Raw genomic sequence first — 20,345 nt, 5'->3', positions numbered from 1 at the left:
TCTATGTCCTCCATGGAAATATAATTTGTACTGTAGTAATGAGTACGAGTTCGAGCTCGTAATAGATTAACTAGAATTTGGCTTAAAGCAACAATTTGGAAAGAAATACTTCTGTTTTTTGACAAATGTGCAAAACAAAGTATTGTCTATCATCCGCAATGAAAGATTGTAGAGGAGGGGATGGAAAAAGAGGATGGTGAAAAGTGTTGTTTAGGTGTAAGGTAGCCTAACTGGAACCATGTTAGTTCGGCTTTGTTGGTTAACGTGGGTGTTTATTACCGGCTCTCATCAACATCTGCATTCATTATCCAGACAATAAAGCAAGGAAAGTTTTACTTCTAAAAAAAAAAATTCTATCCGAATTCTATATGAAGTTTTATATGTATTTCTACATTGGTGGGCCAAAACCAGGCTAAAGGTGAGTCAATAGAGTCGTTGCAGAATGTGCCCCACTTTATTTGAAGCAGGAAGCTGTTTACTTAATAGGACAGTAGTTGTTTGTAGCGTATCAAAGCTTTTACTGCAGAGTAGTTTTGAAGTCTTTCACTTTCCAAATGTGTCAAAATGATCTATTGCCACTTAAAAACGTAATACATTTATGTTGCAATGTAATGTTGGCTAACTAAGGATATAACCATTTGGTTTTCCTCCACTGGTTGCCTGGTTGTTGGCTACACAAAAGAGCGACTTGGCAAACAACAACAACAGAGACGGTGGATACGTTTCTTGATGCTACTCCCCTCATGTGGAAGATTTGGTTTCCATATCAGATGCTATCTCCAGTTACGACTGTGGAGGCTCAACACAGCTCACCAAGACACATTTTACTTTTGACACCAAACGACACCCCTCTTTGTTTTTAAAACGGCTTCCACAGTATGCCGAGCCCAACGGGGAGAGGTGACCTGCCACCGACAAAAACAATAATCGTCTTCCGGAACGGAGACGCTTTCTCTCTCGGAAGAAAAATAGTTGTGAAACCGGGGCAGGTGTCGACCTTTGACATTTTCTTGACCTCTTTGACCGGAGGGATTCAGGCTCCGTTTGGCGCCGTGAGGAAGCTGTACACTCCCAGAGAGGGCCACAAAATTCAATGTCTGGAAGACTTGAAGCATGGGAGTGCTTATGTTGCAGCCGGAAATGAGCAGTTCAAAAGGCTGGAGTAAGTATCATGTTGAAAGATGTGTGTGTGCGTGTACATGTTTTTATATCCTGGTGTGGACTTAAACCTGAATGCACACCAACCCATGAGGACATGGGTCACTGTGGGGACAAAAAGTGAAGTCCCCAAAGAAGAGTCTGCTTTTTGAGACTGAAGACTTAGTTATTGGGTTAGGATTAGAATTCGGTCAAGGTTAGGATGAGTGTTAAGGTTAGACTGAAGGGCTAGGGAAGGCATTATGTCAATGACAATCACGATGGGGATATTGAAACAAGTGTTAGTAATATAGCTAGGAGGTCAGCTCACTTTACCTGAGGACAAACTCCTCCTTGAGCCAAGACGGTGCATGAACAATCAACCTGTTTTAGTGCACACATACAGTGATTTTGTGACATGTTTTCTCCTTTTGTTACGTAGGCATTTGAATAAATTGGCACACTATAGTGCATAAAATCTGTTTAGTATTTCAGCTTCTTTAATGTAAGTGCTTAAAGGTTGAATATCTCACTTTTACAGATAAGTCTAAATTCAAGATTACAGTGTACCGTAGTGGTTTAATGTGACCCAATATTTTACTACTCTAGTTAGAATAATAACGACCTGGAGCTGTAAAAGCAGTCTCTTATATTTTAATTAGTTTTAGCTGATCCATTGGTGGCTTCTGTATATATTCATCACCTTTCAGTAGCTGTCTAGGTTTCTTTTTTACATCTGAAGCCTGGTTTCAGTCACACATGATATTTTTAATGCTTTCCAGCTATTGTGAGATAACAACCAAGAGGCCAGAAAAGAAGAAAAAACAACAGGTAAGACCAGTGTTCATCCTGTTATGACACATTTTAAGATGAAATTAGTTAACCGATCAGCTGATTGACATTAAATTGCCCCTCAACTATTTTGATAATCCCATTGAGTTATTATTTTAATGAAAAAAAAAAATGCAAAAATATGTTATTTCCAGCTTCTTAAATGTGCTTTTTTTTTTTTTTTTTTAATGATTCCTTTAGTCCTCCATGCTGCAGTGGACTTTGGGGAATCACTGGTCTACATTTTCCCCCATTTTCTAATATCAACTTGGACAGACACGCTGAAAAAACACTTCATTCATTCTTTATGTGAATTTTCAGATTCGACCTGTTGTTCACAGCAGAATAATGGTTTCTGCTCGGTGGCAGATATATACTGATGAGTCCTGCACAATAAAGTGAGTATTGATTTCAAACACAATGTCAAACTAATAATGTTTTCTGACGTATTGTGCAATGACAGATACTATTTTATTTTTCCAGTGATCTCTGTGTCTCATGCATTGTCTCACAGTGTCTTCACCAACGGAGAAGTGCTGGTTCCTCCAGCTCGAGTGCACATCCCAAAGTATACTCTGAGGAGCTGGGACAATGTTTTAGCCATGGTGACAGAGAAAGTGTGCCTTCGCACTGGTGCTGTTTTCAGGTAATGTCCTACATCAGTACATGAGGAGTTTTCAGTATCATGTGTACAGGAAAGATGATCAGATTCCAATGAATACATGTTTTTTATCCTTTTGATATAAAACATGATTCTTGATTCTCAGCAGAGTATCAGCTTCCCTCACATGGAGGGAAATATGATAAGTGGAGACTTTCAGGTCGATTTAAATGCAGCAAAATGTTGCGTGGGAAGGAGAGTGGAAGGATTTTTCTAATTAATTCGTGATTGGGACCGTGTCGGGTTGTGATGTATTCAGTGGAAATCATCCAGAACTGCTCATTATGCAGACGCTGCTTTGATGGATTTAAAAAATAAATAAATAAATAATAAAAGGCCCAAGTATTTACTTAGGCCTATATTAAGCACAGTTAAAACAATTGGTAAACATTGCTCCAGTTTGTGATATTTCTTTTTTTTTTGGCTTCTCAGGCTCTGCACATTAGATGGACGGCCTGTCTGCGGTCCCACTGAACTGCACAACAACCAGCACTACGTTGCGGTTGGTGCAGAGAAGTTTAAAGCTCTGCCATATGACCAATGCGTCCCCTGGAGGGACTTTGAGCGGAGACATATCATTAAAGAGTATGAGACATGTAATCTTTGGACAATCAAATATGTGTTTTTTTTTTAATTTTTTTTTATATGAGAATAAGCTCTGGAACATTATTTTCTTGTGAAAAAGAAAGGGGAAAGGTGTTTGTCAATATCGGTTTTCCTTCTCTTCCCTGCAGCCTAGACATCTTGCCTGCCATTAGAAACAAAAGACGTGCAAAGGATACGGTGAGTACTATAGCTTTAGAGTTGGATGCAGTTTACCATCTGGTTGTTCACTTTCTTGCAGCCTGCTAAGTTGTTACACTTTTTTTCCTCCTAAATTCCCTCTGGTTTATTGCTGTAGAACCTCGCTAGAATCACAGCTGAAAAGCGTATCTTTGCACACACAGCATTTCAATTAACATTTCCCACGTGCGAGTCTTGTTGTGGGGGCGCAATTCGTTATGAAACAGCACTATCATCAATCACTGTCTGCAGGAGGCATTGAGTTACCGTTGCTTTCCACTTTGATGGGTAATCCCTACAGAGACAGACTGGCCCACTTGATCAAGTGCAGTGAGCCTCATAGACAGATCATATGCACCGGGGGGACTTCACTCACTGAAAACAACCCCAAAAAAATATCTCTTATTCAAACCAGAACCGGGACAATTTGTATTGTGATTAAGTAGACAGTGAAATGCTTTGAATCCATATGAGGATTGCGCTGCTGCGGGCTCGAGATGAACACCAAATCACATGGTGAAGATGAGAACATGCCCACTCAGCAGGTTGAGGTGGAGATGGGGGGGCTCCCCTGTGAGAAATGTGTCTGGCACCTGATTTTTCTAACCATGAAAGATGACAATACTGTGGCACATGCCAATTGTTTTAGATGGAGAAAAATGCCCTTCGCCTTACCTCTAGTATGTATGTGTGGTTGACTAACTTTATATTCATAACCAAGATGAATATTTATTCGTAATATATTAGTTTATAGGAGTTTATAAGATCTTTTCATCACATTAACACTCATCCAGGGCGACAACAATAGATACAAAAGATATTGTTATCAATCTTTGTATTAGTGATGCGTTAGGTAATGAATGAGGAGCTAAGACCGGAGCCTTTGCTATTTCACTTAGTACCATGAGGTGGAGACAGAGACAGAGCTATGGCTGTGTTTTGCATCCACCAGCTCACTGTAGTTATAATCATTCACTAGACATGATGCTGCCGCATTTTACTTTTCTCGCCTCTCTCTCTGATCCCTCATGAATTTGTAAACATGATCTGACCAGTTAATAAGGACCTTTCAGAGAGGAAAGACACGCGACAAACAAATGACCAGCTCTCTTCTGATCTGTCAGCTGTTTAGCCTGCTGATTACACATACATTTATAGGGTCGTGTCCATCATTAATTTCAGTTTGACCTCACAAAACAACAGCAGTCTGGTTTGAAATGCCTGTAAAATAATCCTTTTAAACGTGCCCACTGAGGCTGTGTAAAATGTAACCTTGCTCGTGCAACCTCACTGTAAGAGACCGGTGTCTGTCCCGTCCTGTCTGCACCGGCGGTAGAGCGTTTCTTCGCTGCTGAATGGGACATCTGGTCTGAAGCAGCCACCGACTAAACTGACGGCTCTGCAGAGTGGGATACTGAAACTCTACTGCACACCACACTCCCATTGGAAGCAAGCATATATGCTGAGTGCGATGTTTACAGACATGATGAGGTGGAAACTTTTGAGGTAGACATAGCATAAAGAGAAGATTAATGGGGGAGGGAGGATTGTAAAGACACAAAAGGAAAGGAGAATAATGGTGTGCATCAAGCAAAGCACTTTGATATAATAGTAATCATAATGAGCAAGTTAAGCTGTGCTTTACATGTCACACGATGCATCCTGTGAAAACAGCCCAGAAGGGCTGACGAGACCTTTAATCGCTGCGCTCCCTGACATCAGCGATGATTTGCTGCTGCTCGCTATTTCGTTGCTTTCCATGTATGATGTCACTGGTTGTAGCAATGCCCCGAGGAAAACTCTACCCCCCTCACTGCTGCCAGCATGTCTACTCACCGAGGAACTGGCCCTGGGAGTGGCTCCTACTGATACCGCAGTCAGTATGGCTGGAGGCCGGTCAGTCCGAGTGTTTGGGACCCCCGTTTTCCCCTGGCTATCATATCACAGTGTCCCCTTGTTGACTCCTGTTCTCTGCCATTTGAGAGGGCCACATATTACTCGCAGCTCAGCCCCCACCCGAGACCCCTTCACACTAACTGTAGCACTCTCTTTCTCACTGTCTCTCTGTCTGGGGCCCCCCTGATACACACAGTTGTCTGCTCCCACAGGACACGGTACTGTAGATATGTAATGCAGAGCGAGAGGCTCGATGACCTCAGCTTTTCCACTGCCGTGTTTCCAGTTGTGCTGCTGCTGCTTGTACTGTACTCTCCCGGCTCTGCAGCACCCCTCGTCCTCTGCCTTTTCCTCCCCCTGCGCCCTCCCCACCGCTCTCCCCGAGTGAGGCAGTCTTGATACAACTTTGTTGATTTAAATATCCTCTATTTACATCTCACCACTGGGGTGTCAACATGGAAAACAAGCCGTTACATTTTTGATTGGCCAGATGCAATTTGATTTTGAACTTTATTGCAAACTTGTTTCACATCACTCACAGATGAGTTGAGGCTACAAAACTGAATTAAGAGCTCACCACTGTGACAGTGCCACCGCTCTTTTTTTGTGTGTCTTTGATCTCGTGGTTGTGGACACCACAGCGCTAGAGTGTGAACTCTATTTCAACTCCCTTTCGCTGAATATACCAGGCAAACTTCACTCTCCTTTTGTTGCTTTATTTTTCTCCCTCGGCCCACTAACGGCTGTAGAAATTCAAAAGAATATCAACAGACTTTGTCTCTGTATTAAAGAAAGCAAACAAGTGAAGAAACAACGCTGCTATTCCCCAGACTCCATGTTAGTGAGCTTGCAAACACCACTGCCAGAAGTGTATTCTGGTGGAAGCCTGAGATCACTACACTATCCCCCGAGCCAGCCCAGGGATCCTGCAGTAAAGAGCACTGTAGCTGAAAAGAAACATTAAGTCTGCTCCCTCTCCTGCTCTGTGTCTGTGTCTCATTCTCTATAAGGGAGACATACCTCACCTTGCTACCTACAGAGGGGATGAGGAGCCTGTGAGGAGAAAATTGCCTTTTGTGGAAGCATTAATTCAGATGTGTACCCTGCTGTCTGAACATCACTCTGAACTCTCCCCACTGCTCTCTCTCTCTCTCTTTTTCTTCTTTTCCTCCTTCGCTCTCCCACCATAAGAGTCGCAGCCCTCTTTTTTTTTTTCCCCTCCCCTCTCCATCAATAACCTTCTGCTGTCTACTGCTGAAGAATAAGTTATTCCCTACGACTCCCTCCCTTTCCCTTTAAGCTTGTTTGGATTTTCATTGTTTGATCTGGCTTGATAAATAAGACAAATGCAGTTAGAAATTCATGGCTGCCCCCATTTCATCAATAAATGATTAGTTTACCACGCTCCCCAGTGATTGATAGGTTGTGCATGGGATGTATTGGAACCAGATGAATTCAATACAGTAGGAGTAACAGGGGAGCTGCAAAACGTATCAGCTCATGAAAAATTGAGGTCAATGGAACATGTAAAAAAGAGGAAAGAGAGGAGGAACAAGTTTCCCCATTTGTGTTTTGTCTTCTCTTTGCACAACAAGCAAAAAGTCAATGATGAATCATAGACAAAATATGTCTTAATCTGTGCCCCTGTTTTGCTTTGCCTTTTGTCTCCCCGTGTAGTTTGCTCATGCAGGCTTTAGAGAGGACCTTGAGCACACAGCCAGGGGCCAGATGAAGAAGCACACAGCCAAGCCGGAGAGAACCAAACAGCAGAGGCAGGTTTCCAGAAACCCTGTTCTCTTCTCGACGGGGGGTAAGCAGAGCACTTCCATAGAAATGTCTCTCCCTCCAGCCTATCCTCTGAGTGGTTTTCCCCTTGAACACCTTCTCCATCACTATGATGACAGGAAGAAACCTGTTGGCTTTTGAAGACAGATTTAGATACAGTGTATGGGTGTGCATGTGAAAGGCTCCATTTGGGCACCCGTGCGGGGGAGTGCAGAATTCTGCATTCCTCTGTGCGTGTGCAAGTAAGGACATACGAGCCCAGTGAGTGTTGGGGATACAGAAAATCTCCCATTTGGCAGGTGAAGGAGCTTCTCTTTTGATTTTCAACCTGTTCTCAAAAGTCCAAACACAACACAGCTCCGTGCTCTTTGAAAGTAACGCGAGTCTTTTCGGTGAATATTAAACAGAACAAGACTTCAAACACCGTCCAGGAGGCTTAAATCATACATGAATTCAATCAGGCCATTTTGTTGAATATGTATCTAGAAAGCCTTGATAATATGTGGGGGCGAAACAAAATACTCTGACTTTCTCTTGATGTGGGAATCAAATTAAGTTATTAATCATATTGACAAATGATCATAAAGTGACAAAAACTCCTTGTGCTGTTTAAAAGTGATACTCAGCATGAGTAAGAAATAAAAAAAATGTAAAACTTAGTTGTTGTTTCAGGGGTGTTTGCGTTACCATCTGTGTACTTTTATTACAGTGGCTTGACTTGAAAAACACATCAAGTCCCACATAGCTTATAATATAACATGACATGTTTGAAACATGCCATCCTTTCATATGTTGCAACTAAGACAGCTGACATTGTTGAATTGAAGGGACTTTTTGACCTTCACCTGTTGACCTTGTGATGCTGTTGTTTGTAGAGTAGTGTAAGAGTGCAGATCCCCTGCCACATTTTAAACACGTGATCATATTTATACCATGGTTTCCTCCCATAAACCATTATTCCAAAGTCCCCAGAGTTAAATAGGGCAATTTCAAATCTTTTTTTTTTTTTAACTAAATCACCTCTTGGAACCCTTTGTAACTTTGATTAGTGCTCACAAGCATCATCTGATGAAGCACCACACTTTCCTTTCATCGTTTTTGCCTCTTTGTAACAGACGTGAATCTAGAAATAGATCCAAAAATAATGCTTGGCTGGAAAACAATAACAACTAAAGTCAACATAAAGCTGTGTAATTGCCTCTTTGAGTTAAACATGTGAACCGAATGTATTTTTCTACATTGTCCCTTAATTCTTATCACTGATTAATCTGCTATGCGTGGTTATTTATTATTGAAATCAAATTACTGAAGGCAATTGAATGGATCCATGCTCAGTAGTGTGTTTCATTATTCACATTCCACCCTGTATCAGATCCCGCAGCTGCAGACAAAAAGGAATTTGTTTACAAGGAGAAAAAACAGTGTGACGTTGCCCTATGAGCTACTCCTCACATGCATCAAGGGGAAGCCTGTCACTGTCGACATCTAACCCCGGACTGAAAGTTCACGCTGGCTGGCCATATTTGTGGCAGGGCAGCTGTGGCTTTCTGTGGCCCTTTCGTCTGTGGGACCACTCTAAATAAATAAATGGCTTGACAGCAACATTGATCTCTTGTGAAGTTGAACAGGAGAGAAAAAGGCAGAGGGCAGTGAAGGATGGAGGGAGAAGGAGAGTGTGCAGAGGAATGAGATGGCGACTGCCAGCGGATGATGTAATTGTGATTAATCCCTTTTCGCAGAGGGCAGCGTGTTCAATGCACAAAACGAAAGAAGCGAGATGGCAGGGGCAGCGGAAGTGCAGGAAGACCGCAAGTTGAAGGTGGATCTACCAATTGATCAGGTGAAACACAATCCCATACAGCACTGCAGCCTGAGGAGGTCTTTAGCATACAGCCTTTGAACAGCTGTTTATCAGACAGGATGTACAAACTGATTCCAATCTAAAAATGCAATATTACCATAGATAAACATGCAGGTCTCGGGAACACGAATAAGCAAGACGGCCTCATGTGGATTCCATTTACTTTAACAGTATGCCGCTAACTATATTAATCAGTTCACACACTTTTTCCAGCTTGTCATTGGAAACGAACAAAAGTATAAAAGTTGATCATCACAACAAGGTGTTTGTTTACCTTTGATGTAAAATGAAAGTTTGCAGCAGCATCCTCTCCCCCTATTTTCCTCCCATCAAGCGTTACCTTTCTGTATGTTTTTTTTAAGCTTCAAACAGAATCTAGAATATACTTCTCGCACATCATAATACAATTTTCTGTTCACAATAAGCCTTGTGAATGCTCAGTAAAACAAGCTGCATAAATATATAAATATTGCAAAATCAATACAGCAGCTCAGTACAGTGCTAGCCAAGGGGGATCTTGTGTTTTTTTTTCTCCCTCCCCGCAGGTTGAGGCCAAGATAGTTGAAGAGGAGTATGAAGATGGGAGTTGTTCTGCGAGTCCCCGCAAGGCCTTACTCCATGATTCAGATGACTCGTGTCTGCACAGGTCTTCGTCTGCAAGTTCCTGGAAGGATGTAAGCACCCTTATTATAAGTTTTCATGCAGTTAATATTTCACATTCAGTTCATTTTCACTTTATTATTATGTCCAATTTTCTCATTTGCTTCTGGATTAGGTCACATAAAAATGGTCTAACCAGCAATTATGGTAATCATCATCTCCATAATTGTAAGAGGGTCACATTAGACCTGTTTCCAGCCACTATACTTTCATCTAATGTGTGTGTAACCTGCTTCTATGTCTCTGTGTGTATTAAACTGGAGCCACACATCATAAAAAATATCCCGGTCTCAAACTTAAAGAAATCATAGAAGTGTTAAAAGTGGAGGCCCATAATAACGTGTGTTTGTATTTGATATCTGTCCTTTACTCAGGTTATTGTGCACGTTCACAGTGATGAAGTACGACTGAGCTGTGTATACAGATGTTCCCGCATGGATTTGTGGTTCCTAGAAATTACACTCATTTAAATACACTTATTTTGCTATAATAATCCTCGAGGGACAGCAATATGAAGCCGTGGAACTGTGATGAATGCACACAATAGTTGGGTGATATTACTATTCCAAGCAATTTCATTCGGCTTTGAAATGAGAAGATATTGAGTCTTATTTAAGCAATCAATAACCTTGAACATTTCGTTTTAATGAAAACTATAATTTCCAGCACTGGCAATTACACCATAGGGGAATGTTTTGGTGTGGGGATGATTTTGCTGCCGTATGCACTTTTGCAATAAAGATATTCTTATTGGGATAATTATTGACTTCTGGGGGCCAGTTGTGACCCTGGCTAAAGACCTCATCAATAGTTTAATTCATTACTTATCGCTTTTAGTCATACAGGAATGTTGCTGATTCAGATTGGCTATGGATTGCAGGGAATGACCATTAGATAATAGAAAATAATAATAATAATCCCCGTACAGACTCAGCTACTTTTTGCAGTAATCATGTTGCCGAGCATTTTCTGATTTTTCAGCTAATGGGAGACTGACATAACGAAGAAGGTAGGATATTTGTTGAAGGCCACCGCTTGAAAACCTCGCTCCTGAACACATATGAAGCAGAAGCAATTACAGTTTAAGGTAAAATTATCCAAATTGTGTCAGCACTTTTAACCAGATCAACCTCTGCCTTTCTAAAATGCGGATTTGTTTTATGTTCATTCGTGTTTTATCAAGGATTACAGTCATTGTCAAACCAGAAGTAATAGTTCTCCAGGTGAGACTTGCCCAACTTAAAGTCTAATCATCTTTCATGCATGCTCTCTTTTCCCTTTGAGGCCAAACAGACTGTCGCTGTCTCGTTGTCGGCAACCTCATCATTTAGAAGGCTGTGAATAATAATGAGGGATAACTGCGCTGCTATGACTCATACTTTCAGCTGAGTTCAGACAGATTTCCTCCCACTCCGGTGCACATATACGCTTGTGAAATGCCCCGTGTACTCTGTATACGTGCATGTATATAGTAGATATTGATGACCAAATTCAATTACATGATTACATTTTCAGCTGAAGCTTTAAATGATTTATTGCATTGAATTTAAATGGAGAATGCGTTTACACGCAGCACACCAGTGAGGCGGTGGCGAGCATGTGATATTGACCTGTGTGGTCCAGGCCAAATAAAGAATAACGAGATTCAGCATCTCTGCCAAGTGGAGATGTCCGCTGAGAGCAAAAGCAGGTTTTTATCTCAGTGGTAGAGAGCGAAGGATGATGGGCCGGAGCTTGATGCACATTTATCAAAGCTTTTCTTATAATCACTCCGCTGACTTTTGTTGGGCTCTCTGAAGGTTGGGTTTTCCTATAGAGGGCTCTCTGTTAAGGAGCTGATTGATTTCATGACGCCGTACTCTGTCTGTGTTGTAGATGTCATACACTTTGAGGAAATGTGGACGAGGGTAGATTTGTACTCACTGGAGTGGTATTGTGTTTACAACTATCATTTGTTTTGATTTAACAGTATTGACTGATTTATCAAGCAGTCAGCTAAGCATTTTTTCTTAATTAATATTGTTAGAAATGCCAATACAGCTGTGGATGTTTGATCAATTGTCTTCCTCTTCTTAAGAATTTTGTGATCAAAAAATCGAATCATTATTGACCACCACATTGATCCATTCCTTTTCTTTTCCAATGCAAGTCAATTTCATTTGCCTTTCATCTGTTTTTCCATGCTCGTATTCCCCGAAGCTCAAGTTAGCCATTTCAAAGGCCTCAGTCTCCCCATGCAAGGTCAACTATAATCAACTCTAGACAATGTCACCGCCTTGTTTTTCCAGAGAGCTCGGCAGAGGAAGACGACGACTCTGGGCTTTTAAGGACCTGCTGCATTATACCATTCAATTACTGCTCATTAGACAGTGCACAGCCATTAATCAGACTGAGATGTCCTGCTACTTCTCAGCGGGGACAATGAGCAGGGGGAATTTATTCTGGTTTCCTGTTTGGGCCACTGTTTAGTGGTAAGAAAAGAGAAGACACTTTGGAGTGCACCGACGCTTTCAGTGCAGGGTGATCTTAAACTGAACTGGTACTCCACTCTCTGCATCTGTTTTCAGGTGAACTTCTTCACTTCATGCAGCCCCGTCTTTGAATTTTTAAGAAACATAGGCTTTGTCAGAGATTTACTGCATATGTGGGAGAGTATTACGAATCTGATATATCACCGAAAGGGGAGAAAGCTGACAGATTTACTGATTAGAGCTGCATATGCATTGAATATGACTAGATGATGATATGAGAAACTGATTTATGTTTTCCAGGAGGCTAAAGAGACGGCGGCGTCTTCCAGGCTCTGCAGAATACGGTCACGGATGTTCCAGTCTTTCAAGGGTAGGTTCATCAAAGCATAAAGCCCTGGTTGTAGCTCACTGGCAGCACCAATGGCGGCTCCCCGTGTTCCCCTCCACAGCACCTAATGCACCCATAAAGAGACCACTAATACACTCTGCATTACCAGTCCCTCCCTCACATTGCATGTCACCGAATCCGCAACCACCTCTCAACATCTGGGAGAGCTTTACACCATGCTTTATGGAGACCATCTGGTTGAGTGGGTTTTTTTGCTTCCCCAATCTCAGATGACTTATTCTAGTATTAAAGGCACCTGCACATCAAGGTGTGCCACGCTGAGCCTTGGATTGTTCACCACTCTTTTTATTTCTCACGTTGTTCGCAATTTGGAACCACTCAGACAGAATAAGAGGGATACTTTGTGACAATAAAAATACTTTTTTTTTTTTTTTTCTCCCATGACTTATTTTATGTAGAATTTGATCTAGAGAAGGGCGCATCTGAAAAAAAAAATACAAAATAAGTGCTATAAATTTTCGATTACAGCAGGAGAAGATAACATAGTGTTAAAACACAAACCAAAGCAACAATGTAAACTTGACACTCGCCTTTGTTAGGGAATGTGCCTTTCACTTGGTTCAGGCAATTTCATTCTAATTGCCCACAAAACATAGGCTGCGTTAGTGAGGCCCATTCAGTGCTTTCCCAGCATCCTACATTGTCCTTTGTGAAAATTCCAAAGGTGGCTAAATGGAACTGAATGTGAATCCCTGCAGGTGATTATCACCGTCTGCCCTTCAATCTCAGGTTGGCTCTGTCAGTGTGACACCAGGGAAAATCACTGCATCCTGTGCTAACAGCAGGGGCCCTGCCTCACTCACCTGTCAAGAAAGTACATACATACACATTCATGTATATGTACATTGGCATGGAGTTATCTAACTGTTTATATTAAATCTCTCTCTCATACAAGAGCACATTATTTTTGTTTACACACCTGTATATGTATTCTCTTTCAATTATCTTCTTATTGATGGCACCAGAGGTCAAGATACAGCCTTGCACACTCCAGTCCTCGCTATGATTTCCCTGCAGAATATCAATGGGCACTGCAGGGGGCATTTGAAATAAATCTCAGCACATCATTGCTCGCTGACTCAAGAACCACATACTCATTTCTCTGTCCCTATCACATTATATTGTTGTTGCTGTTTATGGATGGTTCTGCATCATTCATACCTCATATTCTCTCGCTGTCACAGTGGATCTGCAGATGACACGGATGCAAAGCATAACTGGAGACTCTGAGCCGTAGTGGAGGGAAGTGGGATGTGAAAGGAAACGCAAGTTATCTCTAACTGAATCAAACCTGCCTGCAACCTGCTTTGCATCAAAATGTCAATATCTGGGACAGTTTTTTTTTTCTTTTCCTTGAATGGAATTTTTTTAGCCAAGTGAAAATATGAAGGCCTTTTTAGCAAATCTACCATCAAAGTATTTTCCTTTTTCATATGCTTTACCAGGGGTATTCTATCTTGACTTTCCATGTATAAAAGCCAGAGATACTATTGGGTTAAGTTTGGCTGAGATTCTCCTTCAAAACTTATTGGCACCACGTACAATGGCCTTGTAATTTATGGGAACTGTTAGGGCCTCTGACAGAAGTTGTAAAGCATCTTGACTGATTGGGTAGATATGAGATGTGTGCAGTCATGGCATATTGTTGCCTGTACGTGTGCACGACATGCAGAGTTGCATGGCTTGGTCTGTCACAGATAAATTACTCCTCACAGTCAAATTAAGTTGTTGTAAATCACCCTGTGGACCTGAGACTAGTCCAGAGTGACGACCTTTACGCCTATTTGACTTTAACTCTTATTTATGTTAATCACATCTGTATTATACCGACAGTAAAACTGTGTCATATTCTAAAAGGTCATTGTTTTGCAGAACATTCGAGTGACGGGGACTAAAAACACACTGGTTTTGTTTGCTAGCAAGTATTATTAGATGATGGTATGACTATTGAATGTTTATATTGACCTTTTATCTGTTCTTTTTGACACAAAAAAAACTAAATATAAATATTGCTTCTTTTTTTTTTATCTGCGAGGTATTCATTCAAAATGTATGTACTGCACAAATCTCATTAAATATCTCATTTATTAAACTTGTTATCTCGCATAATGCAACATAGTAGGACTCTATACACAGTGGTGTTCATTAATCATATGGGTATACAGCATGTTCCATGTTATTGCAACACATTATAACAACTTGTGAGCAGTGCAAATGCTTGGTGAAGATGTCAAAAGCTCATGAAATCTCTCCACAAAGAGCTTCGTGATGGTTACGACACTTCAGTTATCACGTTCTCTGGATGTTAGTCCACCACAGTGTATCTTATGATACAGACTGTACACTATATTTTTCCTCCTCTGCTTCAGTCACTCAGCCTTGTAGAGTTTTAATCCAGGAGCAAATCCATCGCTGAGGGAGGATGAGAGCCTTTGTTAACGACAGTAAAGTCGAAGGAAAATGTAGGCTTTTCTTCTCATTCATCATATACATGTCATGAGAGGCCTTCAAGAGGCTGCAGCTCCCAATGGTAATAAGCTTTTCTTTTTGTTTTTGTTACATTTACATGGTGAAAAATAATATGTTCCAAAGGCCGTGTGTTGAAAATCAGCCATTGTGATGTGAAAGAGGCATCTGCGTGTGATCTCCGCTTCACTTGAGATGACAGGCTCTGCGAAGTGCACCACTGCCCAGTCACACATTAGCTTTGATTGCCAGTTTGTGCTGTGCGTAGCCCGTAGCTTTGAACTGCGTCTCGAGATGAAAGCCAACCTTGTCCACAGTGTGTCCACTGTAGACTGCTGCTGTTGCTTATTTGCTTCAGGCACCATCAAGGGCTCTGGGACTATTTTTTTTATATATAATTCTTTACCATGCTGGGATGAGCATTATGTATAATTTATCATACAGTGCATCCTGAGACAGCACCCTGTCTCCACTCCATTTTAATTTAATGCCTCTTCGCTCTCTTTGCGTCTTGTGTTGACTGTGGTCAGTGTGTAATACCACTACGGTTGTCTTTGTTGTGTCCAGATAGACTTTGATATAAGTTGTTCCCATGGAGAGAGCGTCACCACTCAGCACGTTATTCTCTCCTTCTAACCCCTTTCTCTTTCTCTCTTTCTCAGAGTCATAGACTAGTGTCAGACTGCTAAGGACCAGACGTCCTCGCTCTTTTCTGTCTCCACCAGCCAGCTGCTCATGTATAAGATGAAACAGTGTTATAAACCAAATAAAAATGTCTTGCCTCTTGACAGCCCCACCGTGAATATATGGCCTCTTATTTCAGTGAATATATTGCATAATTATGTATGGTTATGAATATTACATGGAGCCTCACACTGAGCGCATGGTAAGATGCCTAATTGCAGAGTTTAATTATTAAGAAGCAAAGGTCCTGAGCGGGTTTTGTGAGAAGCACTTTTGATAAATTATTTTTTGCAGTTTTCTGATGAATTATTTTGGGGGGCTTGTGTCTAATCAGCAGGCATAGTGGACAGCGTAACTGCTCTTGAGAGAGACTTATCTCTCCATGGAGGAGAATTACTATGCTGATTAAATCCAAGGAAATCAACTAATAACTTAATGATATTGGAGTGGATCAAAAAAAAGAAAAAGGAAAGAATCATTGCCTCTCATAGTGGTGGCTATGAAGAACACAAGGGCACAGTGCTGGATAGAGCGAGGGCCCTTGCTGTTGACCTCTAGGGGCACCACTTTAATATTTCTGTATAGCATGAGGGAGGGAAAAGCGTGTGATGGTATGTACTAAAGCAAACCTCATTCTAAACACAGTGTCGTAGTGCTTTACTTTATACTTCATATGAAGCAGTTCAAGGAAAAAAGTCCAGAGAGGCTGACTAAACAAGGAATAATAAACTAGATCTCCCTCAAGTACTGCCTGAGCCACGAGGCACAGCTGCTTGTATAACTACAGTACTTTTGCTACTGCCATATCTTCCTCACCAGCATAACTGAGACACCCACACAAAAATGTTCCTCCCTCGTTATATATTCAGCTCAAATGCACTTAGTATGCAGAAAAGTTTAAGGTTGACCTCGGTTTTTATTTCAAGCGATATTTCCAAATGAATAAAACCGGCCTCTCTGCATGTTACTTCAAATGTGGAACTGTTGCACATGATGTATGCTTCCATAAAAGCTAATGGCTGTAATGCAGACAATAAGAATCATTGACCCACTTAATCGCAGTTCTATGTCACGCTGTGACAGTGCGAAATTTAGTTCACCCCAACCGTAGGATAAAACGTAGGGTAATAACTGGGCTCCTTTCATTCCACTCCTACAAAATGCATGTGGGTCTAGCACTTATGAAATGCTGTCAAACTGCTTTTCGCGAGCGAGCACAAATATGTGAATAATTGATTGATATTGACTTGAAGATCCCCTTAGTCTATTCGGAAGCTGTTTGTTTGGAAGTCTCCCGTGGAGAGCAGGAGCCCGGCCATCTGTCAATAACATGTCAGTGGTCTGACACTCTCACCAGATCCAGCGCTTTAGTAAGCAGCTGAACAATTGCTCTCAGGGTGATGTTACTTTAACTCAACTACTCTGCTCTGAGTGGAGGCTTGGAGGTAGCAATGAAGGGTTTCAGTCAGGGATCCAGAAAGTTGTCCAGAAGTAATGGGCATTTATCAGTTTGGTTCTGTTGTTGTGATGGATTGGTGTGGAGTGTAGATAACTTCACAGCACTCTGATTAGCAAGTGATGTATATAAGCATCTGGTATCACAGCAGTCCACTGGAGGCAAGCATCAGTGTCATGTGCTTTAGGAAAACAAAACCATTTGGAAACCCACGTGGTTAGGAATAACAATCGTTGGTTTGGGTTTGGAAAAAACATGTGGTTACCATTCAAAAAAAAAAATCTCCAAAAAACACTTTGTTGCCTCTTGGACTCGCCACCAAGCCACCCCTACCAGCCGCCTCACACGGCCTTGTACTTCCTCCCCTGACCTCTGTCGCATGACCTGCCTCTATTTACCTACATTGTCTTCTCACGTCTAGATTTGTGTGTCAAAGTCTTGCTTCTCTTTTGTGGACGAGCGTGTGTATTAAGCGACGTGTTTTGCTGTGATACTGTTATACATAATGCATTTTTAACCTTTAAATTAACCCCAAAAGCCTCTTCTACAGCAGAAATGTAAAAAAATAGAAATATTGTGGTGGTTTGGTAGCTGCCCCAACTTTACAACAATCTTGTTTCACAAGGTATTAGGCAACTTTTGTGCAATTGAACAGCTTTAGTTGCAGTGCTTCGCTCAAGGACACATGGTGGCTCTTGTAGAAGTTTTATAGCACTTTCCAGTCACAGGCCAAATAAGACAAAAGGGTCTATGAGTGTTTGTGTCTCTAAACGCAATGAAAATTGTCGAAGGTCATTTTGTACAGCGGCTCCATGTGTCTTGAGACATGTATTGAGCCTTCTATTGGACAAAGACGGACAGGTGGTGTTATAAAAAGATCTTTTCGCAATTGACATCATCCAGAGCCACCAGGAGGCCACTTTCCCCTCCCTCTCCGTTCCAGCCGGGTAGCTACCTACTGTCTGAAGCTAATGGCTGGAAGCACAGCTAAAAGCTCTCAGTGTGATAAGGTAATATGGAGTCAGAGAGAGAGAGGGTGAAAGAGTGCTATATCAGTGGGACCATATATTCTGATTATACAGGGATGAGGAAATGGTCTAAAAATAAAAACAAATGGAGAACGCTAGATGATATCACTGAACCCAGATTGCTGACGGCGGTGTTTCGAGTCATATCCAGATGGTTATGAAGCATGGACGGCGGCGGGAGCTGAGACTTACTGCTGTCCTCTCAACTGATGTAATGCTTAATAAAATAAAAGAGAATGACATCCTGTTTTGCAAATACATTAATGAATTATGAATATTTCATTAAAAAAAAAAAAAAAAACATTGCTTAGCTGTGATTTTCTGCTCATGAGGTTTACAGTTTTGGCCTCCAGTAATTCTACCTAAAGCTAATTTAGGGACATTTCCGACTCACTTCCTATTCTGTTAATGTCCACCTCAGACATTTTTAAGCCTGTCCATGACGCAGATGATGCTACCAGTCTAGATTACTGTTATCAAACCTTCCCCTATGTCTCCTTTTCTGAACTCACTTGCTCCTTTGCACCTCTCATCCATCAACAACATTGAGCACATACATATGTATAGAGGCTTGTTTTTTCAATTTCTATTAATCCTTTTAGTTTCCCTACAGCTTCTTTTTCTGTTCCTCTCCCTGGCTTTCTCTCTCCCCTTTATCTCATCCCAGACTGGCTGTCCTTAGTAAGATGGATGTGTGCATTCCCAGGGCAGATGGCCGTGTTGTTACTCCGTATACCCGGCTCACACTTTAACACCCGGCCTCCTTGTCTGGCCTGACGGGCCATTGCCTGGGGAAAGAACTCTACTACTTCACCGTGCAGCAAACATGTGTGTTGTGCAGCTCACTGCATGGATGCTCACATCTTTTTTTTGTCAGGGAGGAGACCCGAGCAGACGGTGCGCCAAAAACACAGATGGGTTTGTTCTTTGAGGATCACAGTTTTTGTTCAACGAAAGCTTCGGTATACGCAAATACACATTAATTTACAATGTGATAGTTACATATACTTTGGTATATTTTCAACATAGTTATTTCCTAAGTGTAAAAGATCTTCAGTCAACTGTCTGATTACCAAACATTCTTTCTTTGGGTTGCACGTATGTGTGTTTTCACATGTTGATTCTGTAAAGTAGCCTACATTAGCAACCGCTGATCTCTTTTGTTGTTTACTGTGTTGTTTAGCTGTGAACATTATAATTTAGTATATCAGAAATGCTTCTTTGAACTGTCACACTGTCTGAAATGTCCTGTTAAATAGTGCTTGCTTGCACTTTTGCATACTTTACAGTATATGCTTATTCTGAATGATTGAAAGAATTGTGTTGCTCTGTACATATGCTTCATGTGTTCGGTCTTTTTTCTTTTGGAACACGGATAACTACCTTTGATTGGTCATCTTTTTGCATGATGGCAACCCGTGCCTTTTTGATTGATTCATTCCATTTCATTGCCATGATAAACTTTTATAACAGCTATCATTTATTGGCAGCATGTGTGGACATCTTTAGGATATCTGTGCTTGATTTCTACATGGTGATCTAAGGATAATAAATCAATGGGTGCACGGTATAGGCCTTTTGTGTGCACATATGTAAATCCAGTCAGGGATGTTCAGCTGTGCGAAATTGCAGTCTTTGTCTACCCTCTAACCATACAATTTCTTTCATTTCAATCTCAGCACGCAATAGGAATATTGTCCCGTAGCTGCTCCTATCATATGTAATGAATGTGCTGCCCCAAAGGTGAGAGCCATAATTGATTAAAAACCATAATGCTTTTCCATTTTCATGTAGTCTGTGATAAGAATATGTGCGATGTGCGCGTGTATGTATGCAGGTGTCCTGTTTGTGTGTGTATCAGTATGGCTACTGGCCTGTGTGAGTAGGACAGGACATCAAAGTCGTGTGTGCTGTGGCTCTATTTCATCCTGGCTAATGAAGAAGCTGTGAGTGTGCTTCTGGGTCACAGTGGGAACGTGCACAGTGAGGTCACTTCAAAGGCGGGATAATGACGGATTAAGTCTAAATCATGGCCATGCTTTAGTCGCTGTCTCACATCTTGCCTGTCGCTTTGCATTTTATTAACAAATCATTGTAATATGATCTGGTAAAATGTGCCTGCCTTAATTTCCCTTGTCCATCTTACTCTGCGCAAATCCTCTACATCCAGATTAGTGGATCATGGTGGGCAGAGTGGTGGGCCTTTTTATAAATCCT

General features: G+C 41.4%; 1 protein-coding gene across 1 annotated transcript; it reads left to right on the top strand.

Moving 5' to 3' along the window:
- Nucleotides 1-878: 878 nt before the first annotated feature.
- LOC138633059 (doublecortin domain-containing protein 2) lies at nt 879-10,617 on the top strand. The gene is made up of 10 exons (XM_069719053.1): nt 879-1,162; nt 1,920-1,968; nt 2,290-2,366; nt 2,483-2,614; nt 3,062-3,214; nt 3,364-3,412; nt 6,986-7,118; nt 8,833-8,933; nt 9,500-9,628; nt 10,596-10,617. The coding sequence occupies exons 1-10, from the start codon at nt 879-881 to the stop codon at nt 10,608-10,610; spliced, it is 1,122 nt and encodes a 373-aa protein (XP_069575154.1). The 3' UTR covers nt 10,611-10,617.
- The last annotated feature ends 9,728 nt before the right edge of the window (nt 10,618-20,345 follow it).

Source organism: Brachyistius frenatus, unplaced genomic scaffold (genome assembly GCF_029030835.1).
Source record: "Brachyistius frenatus isolate BFR_SWC_R1_liver_20210118 unplaced genomic scaffold, ASM2903083v1 Contig_204, whole genome shotgun sequence".
NCBI classification, from domain to species: domain Eukaryota; kingdom Metazoa; phylum Chordata; class Actinopteri; family Embiotocidae; genus Brachyistius; species Brachyistius frenatus.
Note: the sequence above shows the minus strand (reverse complement) of the source record. Positions and strands in the feature narration are given on the sequence as shown.

What these genes read in the sequence shown, in the direction of transcription:
- LOC138633059 (XM_069719053.1), top strand. Translation starts at nt 879, where the DNA reads ATGCCGAGCCCAACGGGGAGAGGTGACCTGCCACCGACAAAAACAATA. An exon ending in AAAAGAAGAAAAAACAACAG is followed by an intron (nt 1,969 to 2,289) that starts GTAAGACCAGTG and finishes GTGAATTTTCAG; the next exon opens with ATTCGACCTGTTGTTCACAG. An exon ending in CGGAGACATATCATTAAAGA is followed by an intron (nt 3,215 to 3,363) that starts GTATGAGACATG and finishes TCTTCCCTGCAG; the next exon opens with CCTAGACATCTTGCCTGCCA.